This window comes from Glycine soja, chromosome 12 (genome assembly GCF_004193775.1).
Source record: "Glycine soja cultivar W05 chromosome 12, ASM419377v2, whole genome shotgun sequence".
Classification (NCBI taxonomy): domain Eukaryota; kingdom Viridiplantae; phylum Streptophyta; class Magnoliopsida; order Fabales; family Fabaceae; genus Glycine; species Glycine soja.
Genome location: NC_041013.1, coordinates 5,000,353 through 5,020,994, shown reverse-complemented (window position 1 = coordinate 5,020,994; position 20,642 = coordinate 5,000,353). Strand labels below are relative to the sequence as shown.

Genomic DNA, 20,642 nt, shown 5'->3' with positions numbered 1-20,642 from the left:
TTTCATTATGTTGCGACACAAAATCATGATTCTATTTTATATTGACACAAACAAAAAATAAAATCATATTTTCATTGTAATAAAAGGGTTGAAAAAAACAAAATGGAAATATGTTCTTGTTGTACAAAATATATAAGGAAAACATATTTCCATTATAGTGCGAGGGTGCCTACAATATTTAAAATGGAAATAGGTTACACTAACATTGATGGAACACTAACATTTTTAATGGAAAACGAAACAATAACTAAAATGAAACTTTCAAAAGCTTAAAAGACTAAAATAAAACTTTTAAAACTTAATGTATTAAAATGAAACATTCAAAAACATAAAAGGATCAAAATAAAACTTTAAAAATTTAATGTACTAAAATAAAAAAAATATTAAAACATAATGAATAAAAATGAATTTTAGCCAAAACTTTACAATAACCCATTCAGAAATCACAATGTCAAGGCCAAGAATTTAGATAAATTTTCATTTTTTTATCTTGTAGACTTTACAATAATTCACATCTTATTCAATTAATTGAGTTAGGTTCTCTTGATAAAAAAAATGGTTCATTCCACATGACCTTTTAAATTAGAAAAAATAATAATGCTATATTTTTTGTAAAATATATTTTTTAGAAATATTAAGAAAATATTAATTAATTAAGAATAACATTGTTAATAATCTCTAATATAAAATCTATATAGGCATTCTTAGTGATCCGTATGATAATTGTCATCGGATAATTTTATAAGAGATTAGATTCAAATCTGGTATAACATTCAACATTACAAAAATATAAAATCTACCGAAAAAATATAAAATCTACTTTTTTATTTAATGGTATTACATAGAAGGATTGCTTTCCTAATAAATTCAACATTAATTTTTTTTACTTAATGATATTAAATAGAAGGATTCGTGTTGCTAATAAAGTGGGGTTGCACAAGGTCATTAAATTTGTGAAAACAACCCGCAAATTAAATTGATTAAATGTTATTTTAACTCAAAATATATAAGAATAAATATTTAAATTCGTCCCTCGTGTAATTTGTTGACATGAGTTTCTAAAAGATGAATTTTTTTTTTTCCAAATGTTACTTTGGTCCATAAAATCTAATTTTTCTACTAACATGATAAATTAAGGATTAAATTGTCATAAGAAAAGAGTCACCTCATTTTTCATCTTTAGGATTCATATTTCAACAAATTACACTTGAGTCATGAATTTGAGTATTTTCCCGAACATATAATGGTTGAAACTCGAAACTTGAAAACTTGAAAGTGAGAGAGTTGAAGGAACAAAACGTGTGTCTTACAAGATTTCAGTAGTGACTATGGAGCAGAGCATTGGTGAACGCAGGTTAGCATACGATGAATGTTTCTACGCAAGGACTGCTTATCCTCAACGCTCGCTTCTCTTCCAATTTCTCCTTCCGAGGTGCTCTTTAGTCACAACCGTTGTCAGTCTCTTCTCTCTGTCTTGTTTTTTCGAAACTTCAATCAAACAGTTAGTGGGTCAATTAACTAACCAAATTTGTGACCCTTCAACATTTTTTTTCAACTTCTTGTATGGCCACTTGAGTTTCATGGTCAACTATGCTCCTTTTTATGGTATTCAGCATAAAAACGATAACTTTACCTTCTGTGGTCAACTCCTAACCAAATTGAGTTCACCTTCTGCATATGACACTTGTTGCTTCAGGGTTTCTCAGGTTGTCGGTTTTTCCACCTTCGCAACAGTGTGAAGGGCCGAGAAGGGGTTTCTCTAAAAACATGTCTTGCAGTGTCAGTGTGGATAATTCTGATATGGTTCATCCAGCCACAGATGCTTATGCTGGAGAGGCAGTTGAAGCTTTGAAAGCTGGGTAAGTCATTGCAGTGCCCACTGATACACTCTATGGATTTGCTTGTGATGCTTGGTATGCTGCTATTTCAATCTCTGCTTTAAACCTATTAAATAGCCTTTGTAGCCTGTATATGGTTTAAATGTTTCAAGCTTCACTTTTGTTTCTGGCCTCTAGTTTTGTTTTTCATCTATGTCGCATCTTATAATTTTCATTGCTTCTTATTTAGCTTTCTTGGGTATGTGCAGGAAACAGTGGTGGCTGTGGGTTTACTGTCTTGTTTTTCAATTGTACATGTTTGAAAATTAAAAGTCAAGCTACAAGATAACATTGACCGATAAACAGAATCTTTCTTCTTGTATAAAACACCATAGTATAGTGTTGAGTAAGAATGATGTTGTAACTGCACCACTACACTAGTGAAATTTCAATGAGTTTCAGTATTTATATTTTATAAGTCTAGAGATTGTCAAGCCTCTCTTGTGCAGAGCGTTGTGTGGCCGCTTGCTGTTGGTTCTATTTGATTCGAAGTGGACTATATAACTGTTATAGCCTTTACCATTTATTTTGTTTTAATTTGTGGGCCTAATATTCAGTTATTCAAAATATTTCCCAGCAAAATAGTGTGTAATTATAAAAAAGAGTCGATAAAGTTTATCTTCAAAGACTGTTTATTGCAGTCCTCCATGAAAGAAAGCAGATAAATAATTGCTTTATGATATATCATATCACATAGGTTTTGATAAGATATCAATTTTTCTACATAGACATCAGATGTGAGAAAAGTTAGCTCCACACTATACCCATCCTTCTGAATGCCCACATTATACCCACATAGAAATAAGTTGTGTTTTAATCAAAGATGTTTAAAATTTCGTTCGCACTCCAGTCTCCACATATTTAGACCTACCTTGTGTCTCTCCCAATTGCATACCGAATGATTGATGATTACCTGTTACCTTCTTTGTGGCATGTTGGCAGCTCATTGGAAGCAGTTAACAGAATTTACGAGATTAAAGGCCGTAGACATACAAGCCCTCTGGCTATTTGTGTTGGTGATGTATCAGATATAGCCCGTTTTGCTGTCACTGACCATTTACCTCATGGTCTGCTTGATTGCCTCCTACCTGGGCCTGTTATAGTTGTACTAAAACGTGGTTAGTAAGTCATATGTGAGTGTGTGAGTATCATGGAATATGAAATTTGTGCGACGTATGTTTAAATCAATCAGTGAGCAAAAGTTGTTTGATGCAACAGTGTAGTCCTATTTCTTCAATCCCCTTGTCAGCATATCTTCTGTGAGCCTCTGATTTTGTTGTAAAGAACTAAAGATCCTATACATTGTCTGATAGTATATTTGGATATTTTACAGGAGTCAAGTATTCTTGAACGATCTTTGAACCCAGGATTTGATAGTATAGGAGTTAGAGTGCCTGATTGCAATTTCATCAGGATCATTGCCTGTGGTTCAGGAACTGCCCTAGCCCTTACCAGTGCAAACCTAAGTGGCCAGTCAAGTACTCTTTCCATCAAAGATTTTGAGAACCTCTGGGAACATTGCTTTTGTTTATGATGGTGGTTTGATTCCATCAAGTCTCGCAGGTTCAACGGTTGTGGACCTCACCACACCACACAAATACAAAATACTTAGACCTGGAAGGTAGCTGATCTAAACTCTTATACACTGCATTATTTCAAACATGGACTGTGCTACGTCTGATCCAGATGCCAAAAGCTATGTGTTATATTTTATATGATCTTTTTCAATCTTATATAGGGTGGAAATGGTGGGATTTTCTGCTCTAATATTTCACCATGTAAAAATGAATTACACTAGATTCATCTCCTGTTGGGATAACATACATTTCCCCTCCTCTGGTTAATGATGTGTGGTCTTCTGTCCATAATGCATATGAAAAACAACTATCATTCCTGTGATCCTGTCTGAAGCCGCATTAAGTAATAAAAGTGGCCCAAAACAGGGACATTTTATGAGCTGTATGCTAGAATATCTATCAACTGATTTTGCATGTTTTGAACATACCTGTTCTTAATCTTTGGTTACTGTATATATTTGATGCTTTATAAGTATGAATTTTATGTCACCTTACAGTTTATATTTGATTGTCCTCTTGTTAACCTATGGTTTGCAGTGCAAAGGAAGAGACAGTTGCCATCTTGGAGAAGCATTCTTTGGTTGAGGCAGAGACCTCTTAAACAAGTTGTGATTCATTTGCAGTGTCACATTCTAGCTAGGCCTAATGTTTCACTTGCAAAAGAACAATTCTTTCGCTTGGACATGTGATGTGAGAAGCTATCACCCAGGCTAATTATTTCCATTGACTGTTTACATGTTACTTCCCAGAGGATCTCTAGGATGCATGAAACAATGCGTTAATGGTCCTTGTGCTTCAATTAAGCTATTCTATTTTATTTCCATTAAAGCATTAGCATGGCAATACATTCATATAAAACTTCTATCTCGAGCACGTGCTATGGAATTGTTGAGAAACTAGTAAAATCCAGTTCTATGAATCATTTGATGTATGGATAGCATTATTGTTGTGTTAAAGGCTATAATGATAACAAAGCAATCATTACTGCAGGGAATATTTGACATTTCTGGTAAATCTGGCAGCTTGTATTTTTTTAGCTACACCAGTCACGTGATTTATAAGCTTATTGTACTATATTATGTAACAAATAACAATGATGTCAGGTTCTTCTGAGAAATTAAAGTGTTAAAAGGTACTAACAATGACTATCATCAAAACTAATGAAAATGATAGAAGCAGGAAACTGAACAACTATTGTTTTGCTAATTCACCAGTGCGATTGTTTGACAGTTGATTGTGAGTTGTGGGATTCCTTCTATATTTAACATCTTTGAAACATAAATGTTTTATTTTAAGGTTTTGAAACATAAATGCTGAATCGTGTTATCTCCGCATCACGAATTATGTTACGTGTTTGGTGTATCGTAGCTTTTGCATTGGATTTCATGAAGATGATTATAAATGTCTATTTCTCAATCTTCCCGGCAATGAAAGGAATGCTAGAATAAGTTTTCCGGCTAAAAAAGTCGGATATGCATTTGTATTAAATCATACCTATTCTAAAACCATAACCCTTTTGTTTGGACAGATAAAATATTAAAATACCTTTCAATAATCTAATATGTTTGGATTGGATATTTTAAAAAAATATTATATTTTTATAAAGTATTTTAATATATTAATTTGAGAGAATTTCACATTCTCACTGAAAATAAAGAAATTAAACTCTCGGCACAGTACTCTCCATAAGTCTCTCTCTCAGTTACCACCTCCCTCTCTCTCTGCTCTTTGGTTCCAGATCTGCACCTCAACGCCATCGCCTCTTCCTTTTCCACACTTCTTTTTCTTCAATCCTTTTCTTCATTTTTTTTTCTTAATTGTTTATTGCGCCATTTTTTCGATTTTGATCAATGAGTTTTTTTCTAGTGTGGCTTCTGGAAATTACTGCTCAAGATATTCGTTTTTGTCGGCGTTGATTGTTAGGAGTTTTCGATTTTCGGGGTTCATGCAATTACCCACTAACTCTATCATAGTATATACCCATCGCATTCTCTCAACTCTCAAGACTCAAGACTCCCTGCGCCGCCGTCGACACACCCACATCGCGGCTGTCTCTGCACTCGTCGTTGTCTCGCTGCAATCACCAGAGCCCGTCGTCGCCAGCTATGACCTTTCTGTTCCTTGTCTAACTGAGTTGTTTGGGTTCTTTGAAATTTATCGTGGTTCATAGAGGGCACTGTGGTTTTGTCGATGGTGGTGCCCGATGGTTCATTGCTTACAAGTTCTAATGGCATTCGGGGAAGATGATGATGGATACGTGTTTCTTAATTGGTTGGTTTTGGAGTCCTGAATATATTTTTTTTAACAAACCGTGTTCACTATACTATGGATATTTATTTTTATTCAATATTAAAATTTTAATTTTTAAATAAATATTTAAAAATAAAATTTAAATTTTATTGAAATTAAATTACTTTGTCCAAACAAACAAATTAAAATATTTCTAAAAAAATTTAAATCCTTTGTCCAAATACATTATAAGAGTCAGTAGAGAGAGATTTAGATAATATGCCTGAAGTCTTGAGGGGTGTATTGGATTAAGATTTCAAAGGATTTTAAAAGACTTTTTTATGATTAAAAAGTCTTGTGGTATTCAATCAAGACTTTTATAAAATATAAACAAATCTTGTGGTATTCAATTAAGACAATAAAGATTTTTTTTTTTCAGGGCAACAAAATCTGTTGGTATTCAATTGAGATTTCTTACCACTTTTAAAATGTCTTTTGGTATTCAAAAGTAAATAGATTTTGATGGATTCTTTTGTGGAATGGATTTTGAGAGACTTTTTAGTTAGAAATACACATAAAATACTCCTCCAACAATCTCACCCAAACCCTTGAGACTTTTCATAATCTTCCAAAGACTTTTTCTTTTCTTGCCGAACAAGACACAAACCACTACCAGGTTCATTCTCTTACAACTTTTCAATCAATTTTACCTATTTTTGTAATGGCAATCGATAGTCAATATTGTTCATACTATATGTATATTACGCAAATCAAAAGAAAAGGGTGATGTATATGCTTCAAGATTTCGTATTCATATTGTTTTCAACGTCCAGGCAATGAATATGCATCAAAAGAATGACAATTGATATGCATCAAGATTTCATATTGCTTTTTTTTTTAGTACTGTATATGCAAATTAAAATAAAAAAACTCTTTTTTTTTCTGTTTCTTCAACTTGTTTTTTTACAACGTTCATTATTATTATTATTATTTTCTTGTGTTATTATTAAAATGTTAATTATTAATGTGTTATTATTATTTTTTTGATAGCGTGTTATTATTATTATTATTGTGTTAATATTTTTTTAATTGTTATTGTGTTATTATTATTGTGTTGGCATGTGCAGCACTTCATAATTTTTTTCGCAAAGAATGTCGTTCTGATGAATTTCCAGTGGAACCTACTGACGAGTCTTCATCTTCATCTTCAGTGTTACCAAATTACGAAGACAATGATCATGAATCTATTGTTCAAACACAAGAGCAGGAACAAGAAGATGCTAATATATGGAGGACTAATATAGGTCAGATATGTGGAGAAATGCTAATAATTAGGCGAACATGAAGTGAGAATCACTTTGTTATTATTTTTTTAGGCAATAATGACTTTGTTATTAAAAGGTTTAAAATTTCTATCGTTTTTATTTTCTTTATTCAAACATTATAATTTATTTATCATCTTTTTCATTCACTTTTGTAACTTCCGTTATTTTTTTGTTTAAAATGTATTAATCTTTCAAAATCTTAAAAATCCATAAAGTACTTTGAAATCTTAAAAATCTGTGTTAGAAATCCATTAAAATATTGGGTTAAGAATCCTGATTGTAAAAAGTCTTTTAAAAAAAATCTTTTAAAATCCCACAAAATCAATACAATCCCACATAATCTTTTAAAATCTTCAAGATTGTTTTTGTCAAAATATTCTCTCAAAATCCCAATCCAATACACCCCCCTTAGATTTGATCTTGAGTGTCATAATTATATAAAAAAGTCATGCATGTTGATGAGAATCCTGAAATTGGCCATATACAGGCTAAAGGCCCAAGTGGAGAAGGATAAAGTCCCCGAGTGGAGAAGGATGAAGGCCCAAAGAGGCAGAGACACTATCAAGACTATTAATTGATGCTGAAGGCCCAGATTAATTTGAAGGCCCATAATAAATATGTTCTATTTAGTTATAATTTTTATTTATTGTAATTTTGACCCAAACTGTTTAGAAGACCCATGTCTATTTTTATCTTTTTGTTCAGATACACTATAAGTATTGGTTTTTATTTTCAATAAAAAAAACTTTTGGCATTTTGATAAAATTTGGTGAGAGTTTCTCTCCAGGTTCCTTGTTGAACCAATTATTAGACTTATCAAGGTAATCCTTGTGGTGTCTATCCTGACTTATCTTCCTTCACTGGAAGTGGCGTCTACCCTGACTTATCTTCCTTCACTGGAAGTGGCGTCTACCCAGACTTATCTTCCTTCACCGGAAGTGGCGTCTATCCTGACTTATCTTCCTTCACCGGAAGTGGCGTCATCCAAACCTTCGTAGCCTGTATCAAACGATCCGCTCCTACTCAGGTTCACATCATCTGGTATCAGAGCTTCGGCTCTTGATACAGGTTCTATCCTATCCTATCCTATCCTTTTTTTTTCTTTTTTTTTTTGGTAATTTGTCCTTGTTTCGCTTTTGTTTGCGTCTTGTTGCGTTCTTGTTTGTGTCTTTGTTTCGTTCTTGTTCTTGTTCTTGTCACGTTTTTGTTTTTGTTCTTGTTTCTTGTGTCTTTCAGACTTTGTGTCAAAAAAAATCTATTTGAGTTTTATTTCAAGTTTTAAAAAAAAAGTTGCAGAAATTTGAAAAAAAAAAAGAGAGAGAGAAGAAAACAAGAAAAAAAAAAGAAAAGAAAAGAAAGTAGGGTGTTTGATCTTTGAACACGAAATTGAGGCATTTAGAGGTGTTTTTTTTGGAAATAAAATCGTGGAACAAATCCCCTTATCTAGATTCTCCTCTGAATTCTGAGCGGTTTGATATATAGTGGGCCTCAAACGGACAACCGTAGCAAAAGTTATAAGCATTTGAAGTTTACTTGTCATATCTGTTATCTTATCTGCTATCCTATCTATTATCTTATTTGTTATCATATTTGTTATTCAAATTAAATCTAATTTGTTATCCAAATCTGATCTGTTATCCAAATCAAATCAAATCAAAATTTGTTATCCAAATCAAATGAAGTCTAATCTGTTATCCAAATCAAATCCAATCTGCTATCCAAATCAAGTCGAATCTGTTGTCCAAATCAAATCTAAATCCAAATCAAGTCTAATCTGTTAACCAAAATCAAATTTGATTTGTTATCCAAATTAAATCTGCTACACAGTCTGTGATAATTAAACTGTCTTTCCTCTTATATACCTTGTGTGTCTAATTTGATTCATCCAGGAACTTAAGAGGGAGTGAGTGGTAAAAGGCAAGAGTGAAAACATCACACAAAAGCCTATATTGAATGCATCAAACACGAGTGAACTACCATCAAAGAGAGAAACACGTGAGTAGAGTGTGGTGAGGTCCTGAATTTTTTTTTCAATTTACTCCAAAATTCTTTGTTCCTTAATCATGGCAAGAGTTGGTGACAATGGTAGTGTATATCATCAACTGGACAAATCTCAGCGCTTATTTCTGGACACGTGGACTACACAAATGCAACGTTTGTTGAACCGTAACAAAGAAGAGCCCTACAGACGAATAGTCAAATCTTCCTCGTTTACTCTTAAACCTCTATCCCCTAGAGAAGTGTGTGATGACCAAATCAGAATGAGAGAAAAGAGAGAACAAGAGAAAGAAAATAGTGAGGCACCACAAAGGAATATGAAAAAGAGTGATACACCCGAGGAAAAGAGTGATACACATGAGAGAAAATTTAATTATTTTGCAGAGGCGAGTGAAGTGAGGAAAGTGTTACCTGCTCATGAACCACTCAATCTACAGTATTGCAAAGACAGTAAAATTTCTACTCATAATTCTAATGAGTTTACTATTTCTATTTCTCCTAGTGTTCAACCCTTATTGCATGAATTTAAAAATGTCTTTCCTATGGAGATTCCTCATGGACTACCACCTTCAAGAGGCATAGAACATCAAGTTGATCTCCTTCCAGAAGCTTCATTGCCTAACAGGCCAACTTCCAACAGCAAGCCCCAAGAGACTCAGCATAAGGATGCACAGACCAAAGTTGCGTATGTAAAAAAATTGTATGACCAAGTGAATGTGCAAATTGCAAAGAAGAATGAAAGCTATGCCAAGCAAGCCCACAAGAAAAGGAAGGAAGTGGTACTTGAACCCGGTGATGATCTTGGACATTTGAGGACAAATGTTTTCCAAGAAGGAGGGAATGATGAGAATCCTGAAATTGGCCATATACAGGCTAAAGGCCCAAGTGGAGAAGGGCGAAGGCCCAAGTGGAGAAGGATAAAGCCCCCGAGTGGAGAAGGATGACGGCCCAGAGGCAGAGACACTATCAAGACTATTAATTGATGCTGAAGGCCCAGATTAATTTGAAGGCCCATAATAAATATGTTCTATTTAGTTATAATTTTTATTTATTGTAATTTTGACCCAAACTGTTTAGAAGGCCCATGTCTATTTTTATCTTTTTGTTCATATACACTATAAGTATTGGTTTTTTATTTTCAATAAAAAAACTTTTGGCATTTTGATAAAATTTGGTGAGAGTTTCTCTCCAGGTTCCTTGTTGAACCAATTATTAGACTTATCAAGGTAATCCTTGTGGCGTCTATCCTGACTTATCTTCCTTCACTGGAAGTGGCGTCTACCCTGACTTATCTTCCTTCACCGGAAGTGGCGTCTACCCTGACTTATCTTCCTTCACTGGAAGTGGTGTCTACCCAGACTTATCTTCCTTCACCGGAAGTGGCGTCTATCCTGACTTATCTTCCTTCACCGGAAGTGGCGACATCCAAACCTTCGTAGCCTGTATCAAACGATCCGCTCCTACAATAATTTAAATTGTCTCACCCAAACAAAATATTTATAAAATAAAAGAAATTTAAATCAAAATAATTAAAATATTGTGTATTTAAATTTTCTAAAAAAATTTAAATCCCTTGTCCAAATACATTATAAGAGTCAGTGGAGAGAGATTTAGATAATATGCCTGAAGTCTTAGATTTGATCTTGAGTGTCATAATTATATAAAAAAGTCATGCATGTTTTATGATTAATCTACTAAGATTGATCTAGTAATGAATATTATTTTAAAATAAATTAAATACTAAAACATTCTGAAAAAGAAAAACTCACTTGTTTTCAATTTTCCATGCTAAATGAAGTTTGACTATGTTCTTACAATTTTACGGACTTGGTGATTGGTGAAGCGTGGAATAGAATGGAGATTGCAATCAATGCCTTGATCCAGCTCATAAAAAGAGAGAAAAGGTATCCACCAGGAGTGTAAAAACGACAGTTCATGTTACACTTGATATGAATTGGTCAAAAATCACCGTCGTCTCCTGTTGTATATGTAATGTAAGCACTCATAGAATAGTTTTACTCTCAACACAAGAAATTTTCCAAAAGGCAAAATCAGAATATGGAATTTCCTTAATTTTAACACAGCCACCCCAATTAAATCTGGGTCCGTGAGACTCCTCAACTCCATTATGGATACATACCAACCAGAGTGCATTTGCTTTGTCTCCATCAATGACAATATAATAATATATACTACATTATTAGCTACAATAAAGCTAGTTGGTTGACCTTAGTGAATGCCAACGTTAGATGTCTTCACACTAAGCCTTGTGCCACCTTCAAGGCATTAACACCTGCGTATACATACCTGTATGATATGGATTGAAAAAGATGTTAGCCTTTTTTTAGTTATTTAATATTACATCCCCTTATTATGTGTTTTTTTCAGATAAAAATCATGTAAAAAAACTATAAATAGGGTTTCTAAATTTTGACAAGGTCTAATTATTTATAATCTTTAGCCTTTCTCTATTGACTAGGCATTATATTCTCTCTCTTTTCATAGATTATTTATTCGAATTTTCTATCTTGTTGAAAGATAGCAGTAGTATGTTTGGAAAAAAAGTTCGAAATGTAAAAAGTCACATTAGATGAATAATAGAGGTAGAAGTTACACCTAATAATTTATTCCTGTGAAGACGTAAAAATTCATGTTGTCAACGCATAAGCAAACACACGGAGAATGTGTTTGATTTTATTACATATCCTTATATTTTTGTGTGTTCCATTAGAAGCACCAATGTGTATCCTCAAAAACAAAATTATAGCTTTTACTAATATTAATTAAAAAACTAAAAAAATATTAAATATGTTCTAACAGAATACACACCTTTGGGTGTATTTGACGAATTAATTTTCGCACCAAATACCATTTTCCTTTACTTTATTGAACAAATTTAACGTGATATTAATAGTATACTTACCACATGTTAATTAGGAAAAGTGTCTGCGACGCTAGTATCCTTTCTTTTCTGCGTCAAAGTCTTGTATTGATGGAGAAGCTAATATTTATTGCTTTGAAAAATTCACGTCGTGTCTAATGCATACTCGAACACGCTAATACTTGCGTATTGGATGTGCATCGAAACACCTACCTATAATTTTCTATATTGTATGTTCAAAACATGTAAGTTCCTAACTTGTGTTTGGTAACAAGTTTGTTAATTACTTTTGGACATGGATCCGCAAAGTGGCTAATAATTTTTTTTAGGATAAATAGTCACTTTAATTTTTATATTTTGCATTTGGTAATAATTTGGTTCTTATATTTTGAAAATAATCAATTTACTAAAAAAAATATAAATGTTATGATAAATTAATTTAACGGTCAAATATTTATTGTTTTCCTAAATGTTGAGTACATACAGGATATCTTGATATTATCGTGATTTACTACACTTCATCCCCCAAATCTTTTTTTTTTTTTCTCTCTCTCTTTCTCCATTAACCATTCTTTCTCCATCACCCTCCCCCATCTCTTTGTTCCTCTTTTAAAATCCTAACAATTCAAAATCCTCCAAAATTATAATCACAATTTTAGATCCAGCATGCAATTAAAACTCCAACATTATAGTAACAAAATTCCATAAAATCATACAAAGAAAAAAGAAACCCAAAATAATGGATGGACAAAATAGATTTTCACGCATATAGTCGCCACGAATTGCAAAATCACAACGAATTGAAAACAAATAAAAGTCTTGTTCAACACAAAATCAACAACACTAAAAACACTCTCATAGGGATGAGGACGACAAGCGAATAGAGATTGTGATGTTGTTTAGTTCTATATGTCGGTGTTTATTGTCGCATTGTTGTTAATGATGTCAGTGGCAATGCTGTCACACTAATATGATTTCTTCTACACATGTGAAGTACTCAAAGAAATACTTGATAACTAAATTAATTTGTTGTAATATTTACATTTTTGTGGACTAAATTGATCATTTTTAAATTATAAGGACCAAATAAACATTGAATGTAAAATACAAAGATTAAAGTGATTATTCATTCTTGTTTTTACTTAATAGTTATTTTTACGAATTTTTTTATGTGAATATTTCTCTTAAACGGGGATCCAACCAAAGCAAACACACTTAAAAGCATGAAAGGGTAGACAAAAGGAAAAAACATGGAATAAAACCATATATCCTTCGCATTTCTTCATTGTCAAGTTTTGTTTTTGGAAAGGAGGACGTTGTCTTTGTAACTTTGTCTATTTCTCACATTTGGCCTTCACCCAATTCCTGTTGGCCAACGATTGTACGTGTTTGTTTACCAGTTTACACAAACTCCAAAGTTACGTTAACGGAAAAATAACAAGGGGTTGCCGCGGGAGAACTTTTATTACTATCCAACACTAAAAACAAACGCGCTAATTTAAACTTAGTATACTAATGCCGTAAAAAAAAATTGTTAAGAACGTGTATTATTTAACTAATAATAGATTAATAATTCACTATCACATCTTATACGTACCAATAAAGATATCAAGTAAAAATTTGTGGCCTAAAAATATGCGCAAATTATGCACAGCAAATATCATATTGTTATCCCTTTAACAACCCTTTGTCGTGTAGAGAAACTAGAAAGGTATGGCAAATTTTGACCCTGAACTGAAGTGAACTGAGGCAATTCAATTACCATTTAACTTCTCACGATTCAAATTATAAATCACCCTCAATAAATTATAATTTAAACGAAATGCTGATGAAGGTTCTCAAGTATTAATTAAAGTGTTAAATGAAAAGTTTTTTTTTTTTTTACTTTCTATGTACTGTTAAACACTTTTTTATACTTTAACAAGTTTCCTTGAAGTAAAAATAAGTCAAACCCATCCCTGAATAAGTTTAATCAATTTTTTTTTTAAAAAAAAAAGCTTTACATTTTTTTTAAAAAAAAGTTAAACTTGAAGCGCGCGTTAGGTTAACATTTTGGGAACTGTTTATTTCATACTGTTAAAAACAATTAAATAATTAATAGAAAAACTGGAAAAAAAATTCTGTGCGAATTGGTTTTCAGTTCCTAATTTTAAAATTGAATAGCATTTCTTATAATATTATTACTTTTCTTTTCTAACTCAATAAAAAAAACAAGTAACATCATAGTTAATGAAAATTACCGTCAAAACTAATTTCATTACCTTGCTGTTATTCAGAATAAGCAATTAGTCACTAAAGTAACTAGTATTCTTAAGCAAATACGGAAAATAATTGGACTAAAAGAAAAAAATTACAAGTAAAATTATGTAAAAGTCATATTCGCAATTTCACCTCATTTTTTTTTATCAGTGCACAATGTAATATATTTTACACTTAAATTCAAACTTTTTTTCGTACAAATGACTAAATTAAAAGCGAATTTACACGCACGAAACATATATTAACCTAAATCGAAGTAATTTAAAAAAGCATTAACAATATATAATCAATTAATCATGTTTCAAAATTAAAAAAAAAATTGAAAGAAAAAAAAACAGAATGATAAAGGAATCCCTGGACAAAGATAGCCAAAATTCAATACACGAATGGATAATTTTTGCACAACCTATATTTTGCTACTAGCTAGGAGGAACAAAACAAATTGTAGTAATTTGTAAAATGAATTTTGAAATTGAAATTCAGATATCACGAATACTTTATAATGCAATTGAAATTAAAAACCAAAAAGAGAAAAACTAGAACATTACTGAATGTTTATGACCTACAGAAGTTCTCTCCTCGCTGCGTATCCGTACTGAGACCGTTGTATGTTCTGGCGGCGCCTCTTGTACACCAGCGCTCCCAACACAACCACTCCGGCACCGATGATAACTCCCAACGCTATTCCCGCTTTCTTGCCGGAACTCATTCCACCGGAGGAGGACGATTTTTCGTCGACGCCGCCCATTCCGGCGTGGTTAACTCCGTCATGTGCGTCATCCGCCGGAGCAGGAGCCGGAGACGGAGAAGGATTGGTACCGGGCGAAGGAGCCGGCGGCGAGTGATGAGAAGGCTCCGGAGTTGGAGATGGCGGCGAATTGGCCGGGGAAGGGTTCGAAGCAGGAGCAGAAGTAGGAGAAGGAGGAGAAGACGACGGAGGCAAATCCGGCTTCGGAGTCGGAGCCGGAGCCGGCGATTCGGCGGCGATGTTGACTAGCAAAGAAACGAGAAGAAGAAGAGCGGAGAATCTTGCGGATGCAGGATTCGCCATGGAATGCGTTGAATTTGGATTGAACAATGTTGGATCTGAGATTGAAACTGCGGTGACGAACAAAGGAAGTGTGTGAGAAAAAAGGAACTGTTTGAACGGAACGGAAACGAAAGATCTGGAAAAGTGTGAGGAGGAGACGAAATGATGAGTGCGGTTTTATAAAGGGTGAGGCCTCGAGATTCGGGGGGATTGGACGGTGGTGATTGGGGGAAATCTGAATGGTCACGGCGATGGAGGACACGTTGGGAGTACAAAAAAACGGAAAGTGAGCGCGATATACTGCAAGCTGAGTGTATTTTACTGTTTTGGTTGAAGCTTCGTAAGGTAGTGACGTGAATGTGACACGGGAAGAAGCACTTGGACAGCTTGACACACGATCTAATTAATTAATTACTCTTATTAATTAGTGTGCTTCATTACAAATTTATAGTTGCTTTAGCACTTGGACGATTCTTAATTAATTACTCTTATTAATTAGTATGCTTCATCAACGTTACGACACGTCAACGTAAATCATCAACGGTTAAAGTCTAAATTCAAGATTAAGGATTAACATTATCGAATTGTAAAAAAAATGAATAACTCAATTTTGGTGAATTAAATTGCAGGAACCAAATTCGTGAACCAAATTTACAATTAAGCCTAATCAATATTAATTTTTAAGATATCGGTTAAAAAATAAAAATGAAAATGAATGTTAAAAATTATATGAATATACACTCGTTGAAAAAAAATCATGAGTTTAACACTCATATATGCTAATTTTACGGCATGATCTAATTATAAATTATTATTTATATAATTTTTAAGATATTATTATTATAATTAATAAATTGATCATATATGATAATTTATTATTAAATAATAATGTTAAACAAAATATTATTTTTTATTATCAGTGCATAATTTTGTTAGAAAATAATTCAAATTTATAATTTTAAATTCTAAGATATTGTTTAGATTTAATAAAGGATCATGTCTTATTTTTAAGATGTTGTTAGAATTACGGATATATTTGGTAAATTAGATATTTGTTTCATCTTTTAAGATTATGATATTATTGAAAGCAGTGATAAATTACCATTGGGGATTGCGAGCACACACAAGGTGGGTATTTTCCTCCCAACACCATTTATTCCATATCCAAGGATATCTTAGAATATTGGTTTTGATCTAACTCAATTCCAAAAAACTAGCTCATGGTGTGAGGGTTGTCCCCCATTTATATATTCTATCTTTGGCTGATGTCTATTCAATGTGGGACTTGAGTTTTTTCGAATATACCTCGTCACGCCCAACACTTTTAAGTTTGATATGTGAATAATATGGTGGGTGACCCATTTAATGGATTTAGAATAAACTTTGATACCATCAACGAATCAAAGTGAGAACGAGAAAGGAAGAGAGTATAGAGGTTTAGGAAAAATTCTGTTAAGAGTTTTTTGTTATTGAATTGTAAAACCCAATGATTCAGTAAAGTTTCCAAGTATATATTGTTAGACTAACTGTCCTAACTAACAACAGTTGTCATGACAACTATTGAGTGGTAAAGTAACCAACCAATAACTAACCTAAAGGGTTAGTTAACTAAGGAAAGCAGTAGGGGGGAAAATGTACAATGAAGTTGAGTGCTCCTATGCCCCCCTACCACACACACAAGCTCAAGAAGGGTTGGCCAAAGGCTTGTTAACCACTCTAAGCTTGGACTTGTACACAGTGAAAGTAGAAGGTGAAATGGCTTTGGTGAGAATATTTGCTCTTTGATCCACAACTGGAACATGTACAACCTGAATCTACTTTCCAATAACCTTCTCTCTAACAAAAAATAGGTACAACTAAATGTGTTTGGTTCTGGATTATGAGCAAGTGCCACAGTACTTTAATTGTCACAATGATAGGAGGAGCATGAGACATTTTGAGCTCAACATGCAAGGACTTGATCCAAGTCACTTCAACTGTAGCCAAAGCAAGACTCCTATATCCAGCCTCTATGTTGGATCTAGCCACAACAAATTATTTCTTGGACCACCTAGACACCAAATTAGGGCCAAAGAAAACAATAGCCCCAGATGTAGATCTTTTATCGTTTAGATCTGAGGCCCAATCAACATCACAATAGGCATTAACATAATAGTGGGATTTGGAGAAATTAGGTTGTAGAAACAAATCAAAGTTGATGGTGCCTTTGAGATACCTCAAAATTCTCTTTGTAGCTTGCCAATGTTGATCTATAGGAGCATTCATAAACTGGTAGACTTTGCTGACAAAAAAGCTTATTTCTGGCCTACTAATCACTGCATACTGCAATGCACCAACTACTGACCTGTAGAAAGCAAGGTTAAAAAAATCTTCAAAACTTGCCTTAGATAACTTGCAGCCACCAACCATGGGAGAAGAGATAGGATTAGCTTCATCCATTTTTGTCTTAGTTAACAAGCCCCTAATGTATTTGGATTGTGTAAGTAAAAGAGAGGCATTAGATTGGATTTCCTCTTAACCTCTATGCCCAGAAAATAATCAAGGTTACCTGAATCCTTGAGAGAGAACTCCAAATTCAGCTTTGAGACCAAGGATTTGATGAAATGGGATTGTTGCCAGTGACAACTCATCTACATACACCAACATTTAACCACAATGGATGAGTCCTTGTAGACAAAGAATGAGGGATCACATTTGCTAGATTGAAAATTGTAGGAGAGAATAATGCTCTTGAGATTTTCAAACCATGCCCTTAGGGCTTGCTTTAGACCACAGATAGCCTTGTTGAGCTTGCAAACTAGGTCCTTGTTAGAGTTCTCAAAACCAGCGGGTTGAGTCATATTGACTTCCTCCTCAAGGATGTCATTTAAATAGGCATTGTTGACATCTAATTGTTGTAGGTTCCAATGATTTGTCATAGCAAGAGTAAGGAGAATTTGAATAGTTATAGGTTTAATAACCGGGAAAAAAGGTTTCATTGTATTCATACCCCAACCTTTGATGGAAACGTTTGGCCATAAGTCTGACCTTATACTTATTGAAAGACCCATCAGGATTCTCCCTAACCCTAAAAACCCATTTATAGCCAATGGGAGTTCTAGAAGAGAACAAATAAAAAAGGGTCCAAGTGCCATTCTTGATGAGAGCATCATATTTAGCTTGCATAGTTGCACACCAAGTGGGGTTGGAGAGGGTTGACTTGGTTGACTTTGGTTCAATATGTGTGAGAAGCAGAATAGGTTGAAGTCTAGGCTTGACTATTCCAGCCTTAGCTCTAGTAGTCATAGGATGGTTGTTATCTTCTCTGAATAATAGAATAGGTGGGGTACTTCAGAACTAAAAGAGTTAACTGAAGAGGTGGTAGATGATTCAATGGAAGGGAAATAAGGTAATATAAGTGAAGCTAGTTCAGAAACATAATTAGGTGGCTTAATAGGTACAGAAACAAGTTCAAATGTTGCTAATTGAGTAGTGGAATGAGAAACAACAACCTTTGTAAGAAAAGATTGAGGTGATGCAATAGGATTAGTGGCTGAGTAAGAAGAAACAAAAGGAGTAATAATGGTGAGTTCATAAATTATTGGTGGATTGATATTTAGAACAACTAAACGATTAGTGAATGTAGATGGAAGGGGAAGTGAGGTAATTTCACTAGGGAATAAATGAGTATAGGGAAACTTATACTCATTGAAGATAACATCCTTGGAAATGTAGATTTTACCATCAACTGCAAGACATCTATAACCTTTGTGGGATATTGAATATCCCAAGAAGATTCTCTCAACCACCCCATTTTGATGATGGGTATGTGGGCAAATTAAGTGGTATACATTGCCTAAATTATCAAGATATTTAGTAAATGGGCGATATTCCCTTCCCTAATCATATCAAATAGCTTTAATAAGGAAGTTGAATTCAGTTTGCACCATAGTTTGAATCTGTTTGAAGATAGTTAAAGTCTCAAATTTGGCTTTCAAAAGATACATCCATGTGAAACTAGTGTGAACATCTACAGAATTCGGAACTTAATTTGAAAGCCATATTTCGACCCGGACGTTTTCGGGATGCCCCCAATAACCAACGAATGGCAAGTGCTTTTCCTTGTGTGGATCCTATTTCAACGGGAACTTGATGAGTTGATCCGCCTACGCGTCTTGCTTTTACTGCTATATCGGGAGTTACTCCACGTATTGCTTGACGTAAAACAGATAGTGGATTTGTTTCTGTCTTTTGTTGAATCTTTTTCATAGCTCGATAGATAATTTGATAAGCCAATGATTTTTTTCCGTGTTTCAGAATACGGTTAACCAACATGTTAACTAATCGATTACGATAAATTGGATCGGATTTTGCGGTTTTTTCTTCTACAGTACCTCGCCGTGACATGAGTGTGAAAGGAGGAATCTGTTTTTTTTATAACTTTTATAAGGGCTAAAATCATTTATTTTGGCTTTTTGGCCCCATATTGTAGGGTGGATCTCGAAAGATATGAAAGATCTCCCTCCAAGCCGTACATACGACTTTCATCGAATACGGCTTTCCACAGAATTCTATATGTATCTATGATATCTAGTATGGAATTCTGTTTACTCACTTGAAATTGAGTATCCGTTCCCCCCCTTTTCCTGCTAGGATTGGAAATCCTGTATTTTACATATCCATACGATTGAGTCCTTGGGTTTCCAAAATAGTGTAAAGTGCTTCGAATCATTGCTATTTGACTTGGACCTATTCTAAAAAAGTCGAGGCATTTCGAATTGTTTGTTGACACGGACAAAGTCAAGGAAAACCTCTGAAATTCTTTCCATATTGGACCTTGGACATATCGTAGTTCCAAATTGAATTTCTTTAGAAAGAAAATCTTTTGTCTCATGGTAGCCTGCTCCAGTTCCCTTACGAAACTTTCGTTATTGGGTTAGCCACACACTTTACATGTTTCTAGCGATTCACATGGCATTTTCAAATGATACAAGTCTTGGATAAGAATCTACAACGCACTAGAACGCCTTTGTTGACGATCCTTTACTCCGACAGCATCTAGGGTTCCTCGAACAATGTGATATCTCACACCTGATAAAAAACATTGGTCCCTACAAATCAATAAACACTAATTCAAAAGGATTAAAGTAAACAAAATTAAAAAGGAGAGGAAGATAGTTTGCAGGACTTGCCAATACAACATTAGAAACAAAAATCAAATTTTGTTTTATTGATAAAATAGATATTATAAAAATCAAGATTCAAACCTTGGACCACTTGGTTAAGAACACTAGTAGATGCACCTTATCTGTTGCGGGGGCAATTGCTCCCATCAGATTTTTTTATTTGTTAATGTATCTATAAAAAAAAATTCCCCCATAAAAATTATATATTGCCTAATTCTCATTATTGTTGCAGTAAAACAAAAAAAAAAAAACACACCACACACTACATAGAGCACGTTGTTTCATGTAATATCTCAAAAAT

The 20,642-nt window shown here is 33.7% G+C and overlaps 2 protein-coding genes across 5 annotated transcripts; one reads left to right on the top strand and one right to left on the bottom strand.

Moving 5' to 3' along the window:
* Positions 1-1,219: 1,219 nt before the first annotated feature.
* On the top strand, positions 1,220-4,316 carry LOC114379141 (yrdC domain-containing protein, mitochondrial-like). Of its 4 annotated transcripts, none has more exons than XM_028337734.1 (5): positions 1,220-1,432; positions 1,707-1,859; positions 2,820-2,995; positions 3,211-3,498; positions 3,992-4,316. In XM_028337734.1, exons 1-4 carry the CDS (start codon positions 1,329-1,331, stop codon positions 3,225-3,227), a joined length of 450 nt encoding a protein of 149 aa, XP_028193535.1. In that variant the 5' UTR covers positions 1,220-1,328; the 3' UTR covers positions 3,228-3,498; positions 3,992-4,316. The 4 variants fall into 4 exon arrangements, 3 of the variants coding, with proteins under 3 accessions (XP_028193535.1, XP_028193538.1, XP_028193537.1); XM_028337737.1 differs by having other exon boundaries at positions 1,221-1,432; positions 1,697-1,859; XR_003659420.1 differs by having other exon boundaries at positions 1,222-1,454; positions 1,697-1,859; positions 2,087-2,995.
* A 10,167-nt stretch (positions 4,317-14,483) lies between these two features.
* Positions 14,484-15,420, bottom strand: LOC114378349 (classical arabinogalactan protein 10-like). Its single transcript, XM_028336927.1, has one exon. It carries the CDS (start codon positions 15,195-15,197, stop codon positions 14,709-14,711), a length of 489 nt encoding a protein of 162 aa, XP_028192728.1. The 5' UTR covers positions 15,198-15,420; the 3' UTR covers positions 14,484-14,708.
* Between the last annotated feature and the right edge of the window lie 5,222 nt (positions 15,421-20,642).